The sequence below is a fragment of the Passer montanus genome, unplaced genomic scaffold (assembly GCF_014805655.1).
Source record: "Passer montanus isolate IOZ18808 unplaced genomic scaffold, ASM1480565v1 scaffold2, whole genome shotgun sequence".
Classification (NCBI taxonomy): domain Eukaryota; kingdom Metazoa; phylum Chordata; class Aves; order Passeriformes; family Passeridae; genus Passer; species Passer montanus.
The window spans coordinates 14252642-14269649 of record NW_024366591.1 but is presented as its reverse complement, the minus strand read 5'-3'; the positions used below and the strand labels follow the sequence as shown (position 1 = coordinate 14269649).

Here is a 17008-nt window from a genome sequence, read left to right as displayed (position 1 = left end):
AGTCTGTCTTCCCTGCTCAAGAAGGGAGCTCTAGAGCATGTTACTCAGGATTGCATCCAGATGTTTTTTTGAACATCTCCAGTGAGGGAAATTCCACAGCCTTTCTGGGTAATCTGTTCTGTTGTGTGGTCACCTGCACGAGGAAGGTATTCCTTATGTTCGGGTGAAACTTCTGTCGGTTTCTGCTGTTGCCTCTTGTCCTGTTGCTCCACTGAGAAGAGCTTGGCTCCATCCGCTTGGGACATTCCCTTCAGGTACCTACAGACACTGATCATATCTTAGTTTTCTCTTCTTGAGGCTGAACAGGCCCAGCTCCCTGAGACTTTCCGTGTAAGAGGAGCTCCAGTCCCTTGATCAACTTTGTTGCCCTTTGCTGGAGCTACTCCAGGAGTTCCACCTCTCTCTGGTATTGAGAAGCCAAGACCTGAACACAGCACTTGTGAGTCTCACACATACTTAGTGAGATGTGGCCTCACTAGAGACTAGTAGAGAGGCAGGATCACCTCCCTTGACCTCCTGGCAGTGTTCTTCCCAATGTCTGCAGGATACCATTGGCCCCCTTAGCCACATGGGCTCACTACTGGCTCATGGACATCTTGTTGTCCACCAGGACTCCCAGGTCCTTCTCCACAGAGCTGCATCCCAGCAGATCCGCCCAAGCCTGTACCAGTGCATGAGATTACTCGTCCCTAGGTTCAGGATCCCACATTTGCCGTTGTTGAGTTTCACACAGCTTCCCTTTGCCCATCTCTCCAGCCTGTTGAGGTCCCTCTTGAGTGGCTGCATGGCTCTCTGGGGTATTGGCTACTCCTCCCAGCTTTGTCATCTATGAACTTGCTGAGGAGGCATCTGTCCCTCCATCCAAGTCATTGATGAAGAAGTTAAACAATACTGGACCCGCTATTGAACCTTTGGGGATACCACTAGTGACAGGCCTCCAACTAGACCCTGTGCCAGTTATAGTGACCTTCTGGGATTTGCCGTTCAGCTGGTTCAACCCACCTCACCTTTCACTTGTCCAGTTCACAGACCTGAGATTGCCTATGTGGGTGTGATGGGAGACAGTGTCAAAAGGTTTGTTGAAGTCCAGATAAACAACAGCCATTGGTCTCTCCTCGTCTCTCCAGCCAGTTGTCCTGTTGTAGGCTCATACTTAAGATCATACTTACAATGTTTAGCTGGTTGAAATTGTTACGTTTAGTTATGTTTTTGTAAAGGAAACGAAAATATTTCTTTGTGGCTGTTCAACTCTGACCTTTTTTTTGTGTTGGTAGTTTTTGTAGTATCAAATCTAACTAAATGAGGCACCTAAAAACCTGTATGAATTTTGGGGAAAACCAGACATTTGCCAAAAAAAAAGGGTTCATTGAGCTGTTCAGTTCTCTTTTTCTCATTTGTTAGCCAGTATTTGGTAATTACCAGCAACTGTAGGGCAGGAGGAGATAAGTGAAGACAGGAGAGATCTATGCCAGCTAATTTATGTCATGTAGGATGGGTCTTTGATGGCCTTCTTTCTGAAGAGCAATGTTAAAATGTCAAGGTGACAGGAAAAGGCAGTATTGGAGCTTTTTGTGGTACTCAGAAAATATTTTTCTCCTCCTCAAATTGGCACTTGAAAGGGACACTGAAAGCAGTATTTTAATTGATTTCTTGGCAGCCAGCAGGTTAATATTGCAAAGCAAATGCACCTAGTTGCTGGCTGGCTGTGTCTACTCCCCCTGCCCTGTAGAACTTTCCCACAGTAACTTTGTTATGGTCCAAGAAGAAATAAGATAAAAAGGAAGCATGGAAAAGGTTAACATGATTCCACTCTCATCTGCCACAATTTTTGTATAGAGTCCCTTCATTCCCAAAGAAACCAAAAATTAGAAATTTATGATTTAGAGTAGCTCTGGGTTTCACATTATGTTTTCCATGGTAGAGAAAGTGATTAATTTCTTTCAATAAGTGCTATACCTTTTGATTTACTCATCTTTGTAGAACAGTGGCATCTTCTTACACAGGGCTCAATTCCAAGTAATTTTTGTCCTTTTTTTTTCAATCTGAGAGAACTTGTCCCAATAGCTTTCTGAAAAGCCTCAGTTTCTTCTTCCTTTAAATGCAGCCAAACCAAAGCATTCCTTTTCAAATGACTCCTCAAGCTTGCCAAGTTTTCTTTCTTTGCCATCTTTGCGTGTTCATGCATCCACCCTAATGTGAGCCAGGATGCACTGATTTGGTTCCTTAGTACAAGGCTGCTGATGCACAGAACCACAGTGGTAGGGAGGAAGGAAAATAAAAAGGGAAGTGTTCCTTCTTGATTGCTGTAGCAGTCCCCTAGCTTTCATTTACTACTTTTAGTGCCAATTAAGAATTAATTAAAAGATACAAAGGCAAAAGTATCTATTTTCAGGGAAGTTCTGCTTAAACATTGTTTTTATTACGCCTTTTTTTTTTTTCTGCAGAGTGGGAAGGCCCCAGTAAAAGATATGTTCACAGATCTCAAAGATGGAAGGAAGCTTTTGGACCTTTTGGAGGGTCTGACGGGGAAACCTCTGGTAAGAGAAACATCTGAATCATATTTCCATGTATTAAAAAAACCCCAAACCAATGAATAAACAAAACACAAACTGAGGCATGAGATTCTTAAAAAAATTAAATTTATTTAAAACCTTAATTTGATTGTAATGTGTACTTGTTCTCTACAGTTCCAGTGAAATTCCCATGAACTCCACTCATGAGATACAGGGTCAGGCTGAGGCTTAACTCTGTAACCCTCTCTTGAGGGTTTACATACTGTCTAGCAGGGCATGTAAAATCAGTGGTGTTGTTCACATAGTGTATGTGAACAACATGTTTTTAGTAGAAATCTTTTAAAGGTCTGTTTCTGGATGATCAGGTAGACCTGTGTTCAGCTGTGGGGTTCTAGTAAGCTTGTGAAAGATTGCTTAAAGAACAAAAAGAAAGTTAAAATGGTAATGCTAGTAAGTAAAAATCTGCAGCTCCATTGAAAAAATTTTGTCATCTACAGACAGGAAAAGGCTGAAAACTGCTCAATATGTGTGTGGTAAAGTGTGTGTGTGGCTGAAAACTCTTCCCCTGCTAACATTTTTGGCTCTTCAGAAAGATGCACGAAATATGGTGAAACTTGTGCAATTACTTGGGATTAAATTGTTGATTTCACTATTTATACTGAGTCTCAAATTTGTTTATGGGACCTTATGAGGAACCTTCAGTCATGCAAAATTTCACATTGCAAGTTTACTTTTTTTTTAAGCAGATGTATTTTACTACTACTTCAAATAATTTGTGGTGTGAAGTATGGTGGAAACAACACGAGTTTTTTTGTTTCTGAGTTGATTACTGTGTTCCAAGTTCAATTGAACAGCAGTATGATCACTTTCTGCCACAGGAATTAAATTATGGTGATTAAAAACAAATGGAGTGGCAGGTATTGTCAAGAGTTGAAGGTTTGGGTTGTTTTTTTACCTTTTTTTTCATATTTTGTTTTGTTTTGGTGGTTTTTTGGGTTTTTTTCCTGGTTGTGGAGCTTTTTTTTTTTTTTTTTAAATTCCCCCTGATATTAAAAGGAAGGGAAAGTCAGGAAGCATAACTTCTTTCCAGTATGCAAAGGTTTAGCATGCTTTTGGTGCCAGAAAAACAAATTGCTGCTTGTTCTCTCTTGGGAGCCAGAACATTTCAAGTACTCTGGCAAATGTTCAAAAGCCTCAGATTTTCCCCAGGAACTCTTCCTTTGCTTTTGCATTGCCGGTTTATGATTCTGTAGATGCTGGGAATAAGAATTTTGGACTTGGTAATGATGAGCTGAAATACATTTTGAATCCAAGGCCTGTCCTGTGCCTTGAATTGGGGAATATTGTTCTGACCAGTTTTTGTTTTGAAATTGCTGTGGATGGTCTTGTTTTGTTGTTCTTACTACTACTAAAAGAAAGAAGTTAAAATGGAGATTTCTTCTCCAATTTTGTTTGGTATGTCCATTAATTCTGATGTTGAACAGATTGTAACTTTTTATTTTCAGCCTAAAGAACGAGGTTCCACACGAGTACATGCCTTAAATAACGTCAACCGAGTACTGCAAGTCTTGCATCAGAACAATGTGAGCATGTTTTTCCACAGATTTTTGGGAGATTCTTTAGTTTGTTGTTGTATGTGAGTTCAGAATGCAAAGAGTAAAGGTTTTTTGTATTAAAATGAGACATCATTGAGATGGATAAACTGTTCATAGTTTCTTATATAATGCAGAATTTCAGTGTCCTGCAATTTTGTGATCTTAAAATACAAACTTAATAATGGCATTAAACGACTAATCACAAAACTGTGGTTTGTTGAGATGTGTGCAGTTCCCAAGAAAAAGGTGCCTTGAAACTTTGCTGTTGCATAGCTAATGAACACAGCAGGACAAAAAAATTCAAATCATGCTGCATAACTTGTGCAGGAATCTGTAAGGGCATGGCAGGTTTTGTGGCTCTATCCTGCTCTCCATTTCCAGGAGGGTCTTTTCATTGATTTTTGTCATCTTTGTGCCAAACATATAGTGTTTCTAATTTGCAGCATGACTGGTTAGAAGAACAAACAAGCAAACAAAATCAAACCCTCCTTTAAGAAAAATAAAAATAATAATTATTTGGCTTAATATTTGTTTTTAATGCCTGGAGGACTGTAGTGCTATAGTAAAGTGGTTTTAGGTTGTTTTCCTTTTTTGACAAACAGTTCTGGGTAAGTGTGCTGTTTATACTTAGAATTTCTATTTGTGAATGTCAGGTCACTGAAATAACGTAATAAGAACATTTTGGCAATAAAAGACAAAAAATACAAGAAAGCACGGTCATATTTATATAAACTGCTGATTGAAGACTGATACAACATGCTGTATTATACTGCAATTTCCCCTCTGTGTTGGTGGACTAGTGTCATATTTCTTGGAAGCGGACAAAGCTGGCAGTGGGTTCTTTTTGTTCTTTGAGGTACTGTAAATATTGATTAACTTTTTAAAGGCTAAATAATGAGGTTTTCAGCTTGAAATTGATTTATTTTATTATGACAATAAATGAAACAATACTGAATTGCAATAATTAATTATTTCTTCCTGAAGCTGACAGCATCTGGGTTTCTGGAAGTAAACAGATGGTCTTAGTTAGCTGAAGGTTGTTAGGGTCATGTAGTTGATTTATGCCTACTGCTTAGCTTCATTAAAAAGTGTGTTGTGTATTACGATGGAGGGAAAAGGCATCCACTGAGAAGAAGTTGCACTCTGTTGTTTGAGAGTTTGTGGGCTATGCAATATTCATAACTTGTGAAATAATTTATAAAAGTGTTTAAATATATATTGTAAGGATCAGACAAACCTCGGGTGTAGGTGATCAAGTAATCCTGTGAACCTCATCCTTTAAGCAGAATGGTTCCAAGTAAGGAAAGTCAATTTTTTTGATTTGCAAATCAAATTAAAATATAAAAATAACTGAAGACCAAACTTGCTTAACTTTTATTTTCCTATCAGGTCCCTTATGGTTGAATTTCTGTTCTTCAGTTTTGACTGCTAGTATGCACCTGTATATTCAGAGGAGAGAATAAAACTCTTCCCGTGGAAAATCTTCTTTGGTGCCATCTTTTGTCATGCAGTTTAAGCAGTTAATGTTAAGTTTGTTTAAGCAGTTGTCATGACAAATTCAGATGAACAATTTTCTGTCAACTCTGCTTTTCTCTTCAACTGCTTTTTATTTCAGAGCACTTGGTAATACTTGGCTGGACAGCCAGGGATGTGGGGTGGGGTTGTTACTTGGAGCTGTGATAACAGTGTTTAATAGAGAGTTGATTCAACCTCTCCAGGTGGAGTTGGTGAATATTGGAGGAACTGACATCGTTGATGGAAATCACAAGCTGACGCTGGGGCTGCTGTGGAGCATTATCTTGCACTGGCAGGTGAGAGGCTACTGTGAGATCTCTTCCTTTCCAGGAATCATGTACATTGTTCTGCTATGAGTTTCTCAAGCCTTCCCAGGCTTTTGGTGGCAGAAAATACTGCTTCTATTTTGGGCTGGTAAATAAAGGCAGGCCGGTATTTGGTTTCTGCTTGAAGTCTATTGGCTGCCTCCCATGATCCGTATTCCTGTATGTGCCCAGTTGTGCTCAGCCGCTCAGTTTAGTTCCTGCCGGTGTGAATTGCAGAGAGGCTTTTCAGGCTGAAGCATTGTATTTCTATTCCTTCCTCAAGGGCTTGAGGCAGGTAGTGTTTTGCTGTTTAGGTAGCTGTGTTTGTCTTGCATCTTATAGCTGCTTTGTAGGTTTGTTAGTCTCATAGGTTGAATTGCTCCTGGTTTATCTAAGTATCTGGGAAGATCATTGAATTAACTTGGAGGGACTTTGGTAGATGTGTATAATAGCGCCCAAAAAACAAACTAGTTTTGTAGGATGAGCAGATATCCTCTTCTTGCAGAAAACCTATGCAAGCTGTATTTTTGGAGTTTGTTTACTGGTGGAACGACAGCACAAGGCAGTGAGGAGTATTATTCCCTATGCTTAGAACAGACAGCACCAAGTAGAGTGAGAGGATCATAATGTAAGAGTAATGTGTCATTATTACACGAAGCATCACTAGCTTTTGTAAGCAATAGAGGGCAAAGGTGATCTGAAGATTGCTGTTCTCAAATTTCATGTGAGGAATTGGAATTTGATTCATAGCTTTTCATGGGGAAGCCCCTTCCATGATTTGTGAAGTAGTTTGATTTTGTAAGGAGCAAAAGTGGGACATATGTTTGTAAGGTGTAGTTGTTGCTGTCTTGCAGGTGAAGGATGTCATGAAGAACATCATGTCAGATTTGCAGCAGACCAACAGTGAGAAGATACTGCTGAGCTGGGTTCGCCAGTCCACCAGACCATACAGTCAGGTCAATGTTTTGAACTTCACCACAAGCTGGGCTGATGGACTCGCCTTTAATGCTGTGATTCACAGGCATAAGTAAGTGGCAAACAGCTTGTCTTTGACCTGGTGAAGTAAACAGCTTTTTTTCTGTCTCTTCATGCTTGAACATTTGACAGCTTCTGGCCTATTTCAGTGATTCATTTTCCAGGATTCTTGTTTGTTTGTCTTTTTTTGTGGTAACAATAGCAGTGGTGGGACATTGCCAGCACATTGCAAAGGCTGTAGCCCAGGCAGGAGTGTAACACTGAGTTGCTGCACATGCACAGACATTTGCTAATTGGAGTGGGTTTACATCCCACTTGGTATGCATTTTACAGTGAATATATTGAAAGGGTCTCTTTAGGGGAAGGAGGAGTTTGCCATCTCCTTCACCTGAATTTCTTTCCTTCTACCTGCCCTCCTTTGCAAAAAGAAATATTCTTCCATTGGAGATTGCCATATAATTTCAGTAAGAAGATAAAGAAGCTTCAAAATGAAGAAATGAGAGGCTCTGTACCTTTTCTGGTGTTTTTAATATATTGTGCTTGAAAGACAATGTATGCAGTTCTTTCAGAACTGTGGGGCAGAATATCAAACACTTTAGGTATCTGTAGACTATCCTTTAGTTTGTTCATTATATTTTATAAGGAATAAAGTTTCTTTGCACAGATCTTTTGTGTTCTTTCTGATTTTTGCAAGACTTCAGAAGTTTAAATAAGTCATCATTACACATTCTATTGAAGTTGCATACTTTTTTTTTTTACTTCCTTTTTAAAAATCTCTGAGATCTGCTGGGCAATCCATTTAATCCTGTGTCTCTTAAATGAAGTCAGCTCATTGCTTTGCAAGGTGTGACTGTTCTTACACATAAATAACCATTTTAATGTGGAAATGGTATAATAATTTCTAGAATTTAACCAAACCTCCTGGTCAGCAGGTATTTGACACAGCAAATGCTTTACAAGCACCCAGCAGATGCAAAGTGTTTGTAGAACCCATTGCAAAGTGTTTGAAGTGCCCATTTGGCCTGGGGTAACTGCAATGGGCTCTGTCACAGGCTTGCTGGCTTCAGGACAGGTCTGCCCTGACATAGCTCAGTGTCTTGTGGATCAGAGCTGGCTTGTGTTCAGCCTGCATGGCTGTGTGTAAGGAGGGCCAGCACCATGCTGAGGGCTTCTGCAAGTTGGGAAGGATTGCAACGCAAGGACAGAGCAATACTACCAAACCTCTCACTGGAACTCATCACAAGTATTACGAACTCCCTGTCCTGGATGAATTTGAGCAGTTGTGGTGATTTTCCTAGCAGAAAAACTGCCTGTAGTGGCCTTGCTCTGCTGCTGAATGTGTGAAGCCTTGTGATGGAGAGTGTGCCAGCTGTAGACACAAATGAAACCTAGGTGACCTGAGAGAAGCAGAAGAATTAGTTTTAGGCTGTTTGCTGTCCCTTTGTTTTAACTACGTGCTTAGGCTTTGCAGGATCTGAAGTCTCTGCCCTTTTCAGAGCACTTGTTAAGCAGCAAAAGCCTCAGCTGAAAGCTTTTGACTCAGTAACTGTGCTTTCCTGTGACTTCCTAAAATCTGGGTCTGAGCCTTTTATTCCATATTCCTTGGAGCCTGACAGCTGCTGGCATGTCAGAATTCAGCTTTGTTGTCCCTGGGCACAAGTCCTTTAGTCAGAGAAGCACCATTTTCCCCATACTTTTAAGAAATCTTGAGCTAGGTTTCTCTTTCCAGCTTTGAAGGAGAGACTTTAAAAGCACTTGCAAGGAACAAGGAGATTGGGGCAGGTTGCAGAAGTGATAGGACAACAAAGCTATTCCACTTACCCAGACAGTAGTGCTTCCTTGCCTAAGGGACATTTTTCCAATACTGCTTTTATATTTTAGTTTAATATAACACTTAAAAGAGGAGAATCTAAATGGATTTCATGAAGAGATTTAGTATCTTTATTTTCTCATTATGTATCTATCAACAATTGTAAGTTGTACTACCTCTTGGGTAAAATATGTAATAACTTTGTAACACTTGCAGCATGTAAATAACCTATCACCTCATATAATTTTATTGGCATTTTACTGTACTGGTCTCTTTTATTTACTAATATTAGCTTAGCTCCTCTTTGAATTGAATTCTGCTTTTTGGTTCGATTTTCTCACCTTTAGATAAGTACCTAGCTGTGATTTATTAAAACCTTTGTTTTCAAAGTCAGTATCTGCTAAAGATTTACATGAATCTGTGGTTCTCCTTGCTGCTTTTGCATACTGTACATACTCCTTGGGTTTTTTTTGCATGCTGTACATGCATGGATGTACAGTATTCCATGAGCTATGTGAATCTTCCTGCTCACCCTGCTTTCTCCTCGCTGTTTGCTTTTTATACTCTGTTGGCTGAGGGACTTCCTGTTTCACCAACTTAATGACTTGACAGATGATAAAGGGTACTCTTAAGTCAATTTACAACCAAATCAAATATTAAAAGAATTAAAGGCAAGCCCATCTCTTCCTCCCCAAGTTCTATAAAGTACAGAATCAATAGCAGTGTTTTGATGAGAAGCCACTGTTGCAGGAGAAAGGAAGGTGGTTTAATGGCCCCTTCAGCTGTGCTGCTGGAGCACTTGGCTCATGCCCCACAGGTGTAGGTACTGCTGGGAATGGGCCCTGTTTGCTCCCTCTGCTTCCTGTTGTGTGCTCTGCTCTTTCCCCTTGAGACCCACCAGCGTGTTTTGGGTGCACAGCTGGACTGGAGATGCCCTTGGGTTAACACTGATCTTAGATGAAGGCTGCTGACAGTGCAAATTGATCAGCTTGGCCTGATTTGCACTGGGCCTCATGAGCACTTGCGATGGAATTTTTTATTGTAGGCTGTTTTTTGTTATTGGGGAAAAAAGACCATGGGGAAGAGTGAGCGAGTGGGGTGGAGGGGGTGGAGACTGATATTTCTTCTGGCTGTGATGGCCTGGGATGGTCACTGAGCCACATCACAAGTTTGGAATGAGGTTTCCCAGGAACAGAGTGACTCTTGATTACCCAGCAGTGCCTGATGCAAAAAATGTGTAGTAATAGTAATGCTGTAAAAGAAACAAAATTGAGGAAAACTGATTCTGGGATAAATTTTAAACAAAGGTTGTGTTCTTGCTAGTGACATTTGATCTCCTGTTCCAGTCCATGACTTTCTTTGGGACATGGAATGGAAGGTGGATGTTGCTGTGGGCATGCACTCAGTTAATTTGTGATCATCAGATTGTCGCTAATAAGTGAGAATCATGCTTTCTGTTTTGTGTTTGTGTATATGCACTTATGTTGGTATTTGGTATATACATGTATGAATATATTATTTGGGTAGCTATTATCATATGCCTAATGTGATATTCTGCATGGTATGGAATTTTCGTACTTGCTTTCATCCTTGTTTTTCTTTCACTTTCAGACCTGAGCTGTTCAGCTGGGACAAAGTGACAAAGATGCCCCCAGTTGAGAGACTGGAAAATGCTTTCAACATAGCCAAGAACCATTTAGGAATAGAGAAACTATTGGACCCTGAAGGTGGGATACAGTTTTTACTCAACAAGAAGCTTTTTTTGAGCTCTCTAGAAAGAAATTTCTTTCGTTGATACTAAGTATGAATAATGGTTCTATCAGATTGTGCAGCGTTATTTAATTTCAAGCCTTTAAATTTTGGATTTAAGCAAATGCCATTTGTTAGGGTAAGGGTGTGGATATACATGTGTAGGCTTTGGTGTTTTGAATATTGAAGTTTGGGTTGACTTTCCAGGGACTCTGCAAGGAAGGTAAAGTTGGTGCACTGACTTTGTTTCCTTTTAGGTAGGAGCTGTGCTGCAAGGGTGCGTGCTTTTCAGGAGCAGTAGTGCATTCTGTAGAATGGGGTGGTTTGAGAGCTCAGAATTTGTTCTTTACACACACACTGAGTAGCAGTAGCTGCCTAGGAATGCTTCTCAGGAAACCTTTATGGCTTCTTTTAAATTTACTGACCTGTTCCTCTGCTTTGAAGTGAACTTCTGAAGATTCATATGGAAAAAAAAAAAATATTAACTGAATAGGTACCATTACCCAAGAGAAGTGAATATGGCTCAGTGAAGCTCTTTCCAGTGTGGAAAATGAGAAAATTACCTGACTGGCAGTGGGAAGGGGGATAGAGCCTAAGTGGAAATGTTGGCTTATGTAGGATACTGTTCTTGAACTACATTTCTGCTTGGGAGATGCTTCAGAACAATTTTCCCCAAGCAGATTTTATTCCTTAGCAACTTCATGTCTGAGTTCTTACTTCAAAAAGATCGAGACTTTTAATGTCAATTCACTTCCAAATATAGAAAATTTATTTTTTCTTTTTATTTATTTTTTTTTTCCTCCATGCTATTTTTAATGTGTGTCCAGCTTTTAATGTCAATTCACTTCCAAATATAGAAAATTTATTTTTTCTCTTCTTTTTTTTTTTCTCCTTCATGCTATTTTTAATGTGTGTCCAACCTGGTCTCTAAGTTAGAATTTTATGAAAGGCTGTTTAACAGGACAATATGTGAACCTGTGTTCTATGTAATGATTAAAAAAATTGTCTTCATTTATTTTTCCCCATGTTTTATCTTTTTGATGCAGATGTTGCTGTACAGCTTCCAGACAAAAAGTCCATTATTATGTATTTAACTTCTTTGTTTGAGGTCCTTCCTAAGCAAGTTACAATGGAAGACATTCGGGAGGTGGAAACCCTTCCAAGGAGATACAAGCAGGAATGTGAGGATGGAGAATTCAGTGTGCAGCAGGTGTGTTTGTCATCAAAGCTGGCCTTTCTTTCCTGCAGTTGTAATTTTAGCTGATCTTCATGTTTGTCAGTTATCTCTGGAGCATGCCTTCTGTCCTGGGCAACACAACTGGGAAAATACGAAAAACTTTTGTCATTAACTTCAGTCTTTCTGCCTTCCCTTTTCTTTTCTGAAACATGTACAAAATCTTAAGTATTTGAGATATAAAGTTCCATTTGTGTTATGCTGCATTTTGGTGATTTTTTTTTTTTTCCCCCTCTCTGTTTCATATGTCTTGATCAGCTGAAGAGGGTGGTCCAGAATCTTTAACTGAATTTTCCATGGAACTTGTGGTGGTTAGTGGTAGTGATGAGGATTTGGTTGGGTTTGAGATTCACTGTTGACACAGCAAGATTAAAGTTGTATTTTCTATTCAGGGTCTTTCCTAATGAACTTTTATTTTAATATAGTGACTTTGGATTTTCTCACCAAAATGTATCCAACAATTTTTTTTAACATCTTATGAAAGCTTGAAAGAGTTTTTAGTTGTTCTGTTTTTAATACCATTTGGGATGGCATCTTCTGTGCACTTCTAAGACATCTCTTTCCTCTTGGCTGCCTAGACTGTGGCACTTGAAGAAGACCAGGACAGTTCTAGAGCAGAGACTCCCAGCACAGTGACAGAGGTGGATATGGACTTGGATAGCTACCAAGTTGCTCTGGAAGAAGTCCTTACATGGTTGCTGTCAGCTGAGGATGCATTTCGGGAACAGGAGGAAATATCTGGTGATGTTGAGGAAGTCAAAGAACAATTTTCCACCCATGAAGTAAGCTTCTCTTATCAATTCTTTTGGTGTGGTTTGGATTTTTTTTTTTTGGTATATGTGTAAATAAGCTGCAGAACTTCCATTTCCTAGCCTTTATTCAAGGCAAAATTCTTCTCTTTAGAAGAACCTACAGTGAAGCATTTTTAAAATCTTAATGTCATTTTTTTTAAAGAGCCTTTGGTGACTGGTTTACAGGTGTGCATAATACAAAGGCAGTCTGATCTCAGACTGAGTTGTACTTCCCTGCTGCCAATTACTAAAAAACTTGGTCAGCCTTATGCCACTTGCTGTTAAATAAAGGTCGTGCTGAAATTGACAATCATGTCAATTTATTCAGTGGTCCTCCTGTGATGATAGTTTGTTTCAGAAACATGTATGGATGCTTCCAAATTGTTATTTTTTACAAATTTTGGTTTGACTTTGTTATAAATCTGAGCAAATGTCCCAATGTTGCTAGAAGTTTGTCATGTTAGATGTTTTAGTTTTCTCCCAAGTCAGTTTACTGTATAAAATAGAATATATTTTTGTATGTTGAGTTGGAATTCTGATCAATAGGAGGAATTTTTCCCTTGTGCTATAGTTTTAAAGCCATGAAGCAAAGGAAGAACTGTTCTGGATTTACAGTAAATATATATTGCTAACTCATAGGGTTCCAATTGCTTTCCTAAAATACATTTCAGATGTTGTTTTATGTTCTGTTGGTAATAGGTAAATGCCTGTTTCATATTCTTGGTGTGTTTGTTTGAAGGCTCTCTTGTCCCAAACAGATCTTTCATTGAAGTGGTTGGCTTTTATTCTCTGTTTTACTGGATCCAGAATTTTTGTAGTGCATGGAAAATCTTGTGTCTTATGAAAGGAACAGGTCTGCCATCCTCATGCATTTCATGGTGCCAGCTCCTTCAAACAGCACTGTTTGAAACATTTTAATTTTTTAGGATATTTACTAAGTCGTAAACTCTGATAGGACCTCACAGGGACATGTCTGCTTGTGCCATTTCCAGGGTTTTATGATGGAACTGACTGCGCACCAGAGCAGTGTGGGCAATGTTCTGCAGGCTGGAAACCAACTGGTGGCCCAGGGAAATCTGTCACCTGAAGAAGAGTTTGAGATCCAGGAGCAAATGCTGCTGCTGAACTCCCGCTGGGAGGAACTCAGGGTGGAGAGCATGGACAGGCAGTCCCGGTGAGTTCACGGCACATAACTTCTTCTAGAGGTTCAGGACTGACCTCTGGTGCTTGCTGTGTTTTGGAGAAATTGGTTTGCATCCCTTTGTAAGACTTTTTGTTAGACTTAACGTTTCAGTTTGTGACAAAAAATCCTCCTTCATGCTTTCTAAGGTAAAACAAAAAGAATGAGTATAACTGATTGTGGGTTTTTTTTGTCATTACATAAAGTATTTTGTGAACTGTTGTGTAGATGTGCCAGACTAAATATGTGGTATTTAAATTCAGTGGTTGCATAAACTAATGAATTACTATTAGAAACACATTTAAGTTTCTCAATAAAGCGTATAGTGGCTGTGGATATCTATGGGTATTTACATAATTAAAAAGATTGTAGAATAATTCTTCCCTACATATGGGTTGCCAAGGTAAGAGCTGCACATCAGTGGAGAAACTGTGTTTTGTTGTGACTTTGAGCAGTGGCTTTATTAGCAGCAAACTCCCATTGGAAGAAACAATCCCTGATATAAATTGCATAATTCATGAACAATTTTTGTTGAGAAAAAAACAAGAATACTTACCTGTGTTCCTTAGCTAAATGGTGGATATTTTGTGATGATAGGTAACAGTTTTATGTATGCTTCTTTCCTACATGAACTAGAATTTAGTTCCTTTCCTCAGGAAAGCTGTGTCTGAAGTAACTCTGTGCTTCCCCCTGCAGCCTGCACGACATGCTGATGGAGCTCCAGAAGCAGCAGTTGCAGCAGCTGTCTGACTGGCTGACGGTCACAGAGGAGCGCATTCAGAAGATGGAATCTCAGCTCCTAGCAGAAGATTTGGAGTCACTTCAAAAACAGCTGGAAGAACATAAGGTAAACATTTTGCTGTTATGTAATATGTGTAGGAGAAGTATTTGGAGGATGGGTATGTTGGTGGATTCCTTGACTGAGAAACTTGATTGTCAAGGGTCATATATGGCTGCATTTGGTGTTTGGAAAAGGATGATGATGGTGTAGAAAGGAATTAGAAGCTGTAACTTAACACTTGAGCACTGCTGACTGGCAGGAGCTATTTGCTTCATGCAGGAAATGAAACCTTAGGGAAAATTGTTACCCTTACTTGGTGCAGAGAATAGAGCCTCTCCTGGTAAACTGTTGATGTGAGGAACAGTACGAAAGGTCCTGTGGACAGATTTGCCTTTAATTACTGGCAGGCATTACTAAAGCCTGTTTGAGACATGCACATTAAAATAGTGTGAGAGTCAAAACCATCAGGGCCTTCCAAGTCACCAATTCCAGTTCCTGCTTTTACAGGCATCACATCCTAAGGGAGTGCTTAGACACTGCTTTCTCATGTGTGCAATATTTTGGAAGTGTTTTTACTCTCAATTGAGTTTTTGGCTGCAAATCCAGCCTTCCTACCCTGCAATGTTTTGTGAAGGAGAAAGATGTCCTTTTGATATTTGTTGTGGTGCAGCTTTAGTTTTCATGCTCAGTGCTGAGGTTTGACCTTCTCCCCAGCATGGGACATACCTCACAGAACAAGAACACTGGAGTATTTTTAGTCTGTGTAGTTTCCTGTCCTTTGTTTTCAAAGTCTGGGGAGTTTGAGGCATGTGTTTCATAGAGTAGCTTAGTTATAAAAAATGACATTTACACTACTGTAAAGGTGTGTTGATCTTGCAGAGATATTTTGTAGTAGGCTTTAACCATTGAATCTGTTCTTTTAAAAAAGTTGTATGAATATTTGAACATTACACATTTGAACATCTACACATTGCTTTAAACTAATCAGAGCTGCATGTTTTCTGCAGTTTTCAACTATTGTCTTAGGAGTACCGTGGTCAGTTATTGCACTGTTGATACTTTTGAAATTATATTGTCAACTCTTGAAAAATTAGTGTTCTTAATGATTTCTGTTTGGCATGCCCTGTGTTGCTTGCTTATTAACAATAGCAGACCTGTGTAGAAAAGTATAACATCAGGCATATGGAAATCAGTGCAGTTGTCATGTGATTCTCCTGGTCAAGTATGGGGCATCCAACTTAAGGCACTCTATCTTTTACAGCATTTTAACCCAGAATGGGTTTGGGTTCATTTCTAGCAGTCTTTTGCTTACAAATTTTAAACTGGGCAGTGATTGCCAGTGGTAAAATATGTGCTTGGTATTTCAACTTCAACAGCTAAAGTTCTTTTGCCACAGAAGCTGTGATAGTCACTGTGGCCAAAAGAGCAGATTAGCAAATGCATTCAAAGTTGGTAACCTCTGATTTGTTCTTATAGAGCCTGCAGAGTGACCTAGAGGCAGAACAGGTGAAGGTCAACTCCCTAACACACATGGTGGTCATTGTTGATGAGAGCAGTGGGGAAAGTGCAACAGCTATTCTGGAGGAACAATTGCAGGTAAAATCTTAGAGCCCTCTTTTTTAAACTCTATTATTAGACACTTGAAAAATTTGCATGTAATTGTTAATCAGCATTTTCATGTTTAAAGACAATTTATCTTAGAAAGTAATTTAAAATAACATTTTCTTTAGGAACAATAATAACTTAAAAATTATTAAACCAGCTCAAGCTAAAACCTGCAAAAGTGCTTTGGTGACTTTCAAGTTCTCTTCCTGATTAGTCAAGTTGTTTGCATTCCCAATGACCTGGATAATATGGTAGTATATCCTTTAAGCAGTTTGATTAAATGGGAAGATTCATAGTACAACTCTTATTTCATATAAATTATTTTCCTAAGAAAGTTAAAATCTGAGAGGAGACATACTTGAAGACATGCACACAGTGTGTCTAGTGAATATCATATGAAGTGTTTTCCTGTCACTTAGAACTGTAACCTGAAGTACAGTGAGTACATGAGACAGAATTTTTTCAAACAGAATTCATGCTACTTTGTTGATTCCTTTTAGAGTCAATTAAATAGCTCAAAGACTTGAGCAAAACCAGAGTTAAGGCCATATGGGAATGTTTTCTAAAGTGTTAGTCTCCAGCTCTGTGCAATACAGCAATATCAGTAATGGAAAGGGAAGTAGATGTAATGTAGAAAGAAGTTAATGTGAAGTAGAAATCAGACATTTGTACATGTGGTTTTGGAGTTTCTTTGTGAGGTTTGTGATACTTTGAGTGTTTTGTGCTTTTGTAGAGGCTTGGTGAGCGCTGGACAGCAGTTTGTCGTTGGACTGAGGATCGGCGGGTCAAGCTGCAAGAAATTCAGCTTTTATGGCAGGAGCTGCTGGAAGAACAGGTGAGTAGCTGTTCAGTTTCTCAGAGTGACTGGTTGATTTGTGGAAGGGAAAAAACTGAAAAAGCACAAAGAATCAAAGCTCTGACTAGAATTGACTTCTTTTCATGGAAAAGAAACCTT

The 17008-nt window shown here is 39.2% G+C and overlaps 1 protein-coding gene across 1 annotated transcript in view; it reads left to right on the top strand.

The window, feature by feature from the left end:
- The window catches only part of UTRN (utrophin), a 303831-nt gene that overhangs the window by 37569 nt on the left and 249254 nt on the right, over window positions 1-17008 (top strand). The window contains exons 3-13 of the mRNA XM_039706856.1: window positions 2445-2537; window positions 4019-4096; window positions 5827-5919; window positions 6783-6955; window positions 10325-10440; window positions 11509-11672; window positions 12275-12478; window positions 13480-13661; window positions 14364-14514; window positions 15925-16044; window positions 16787-16888. Coding sequence (XP_039562790.1) covers window positions 2445-2537; window positions 4019-4096; window positions 5827-5919; window positions 6783-6955; window positions 10325-10440; window positions 11509-11672; window positions 12275-12478; window positions 13480-13661; window positions 14364-14514; window positions 15925-16044; window positions 16787-16888 — 1476 coding nt within the window. The remainder of the gene's footprint in view (window positions 1-2444; window positions 2538-4018; window positions 4097-5826; window positions 5920-6782; window positions 6956-10324; window positions 10441-11508; window positions 11673-12274; window positions 12479-13479; window positions 13662-14363; window positions 14515-15924; window positions 16045-16786; window positions 16889-17008) is intronic.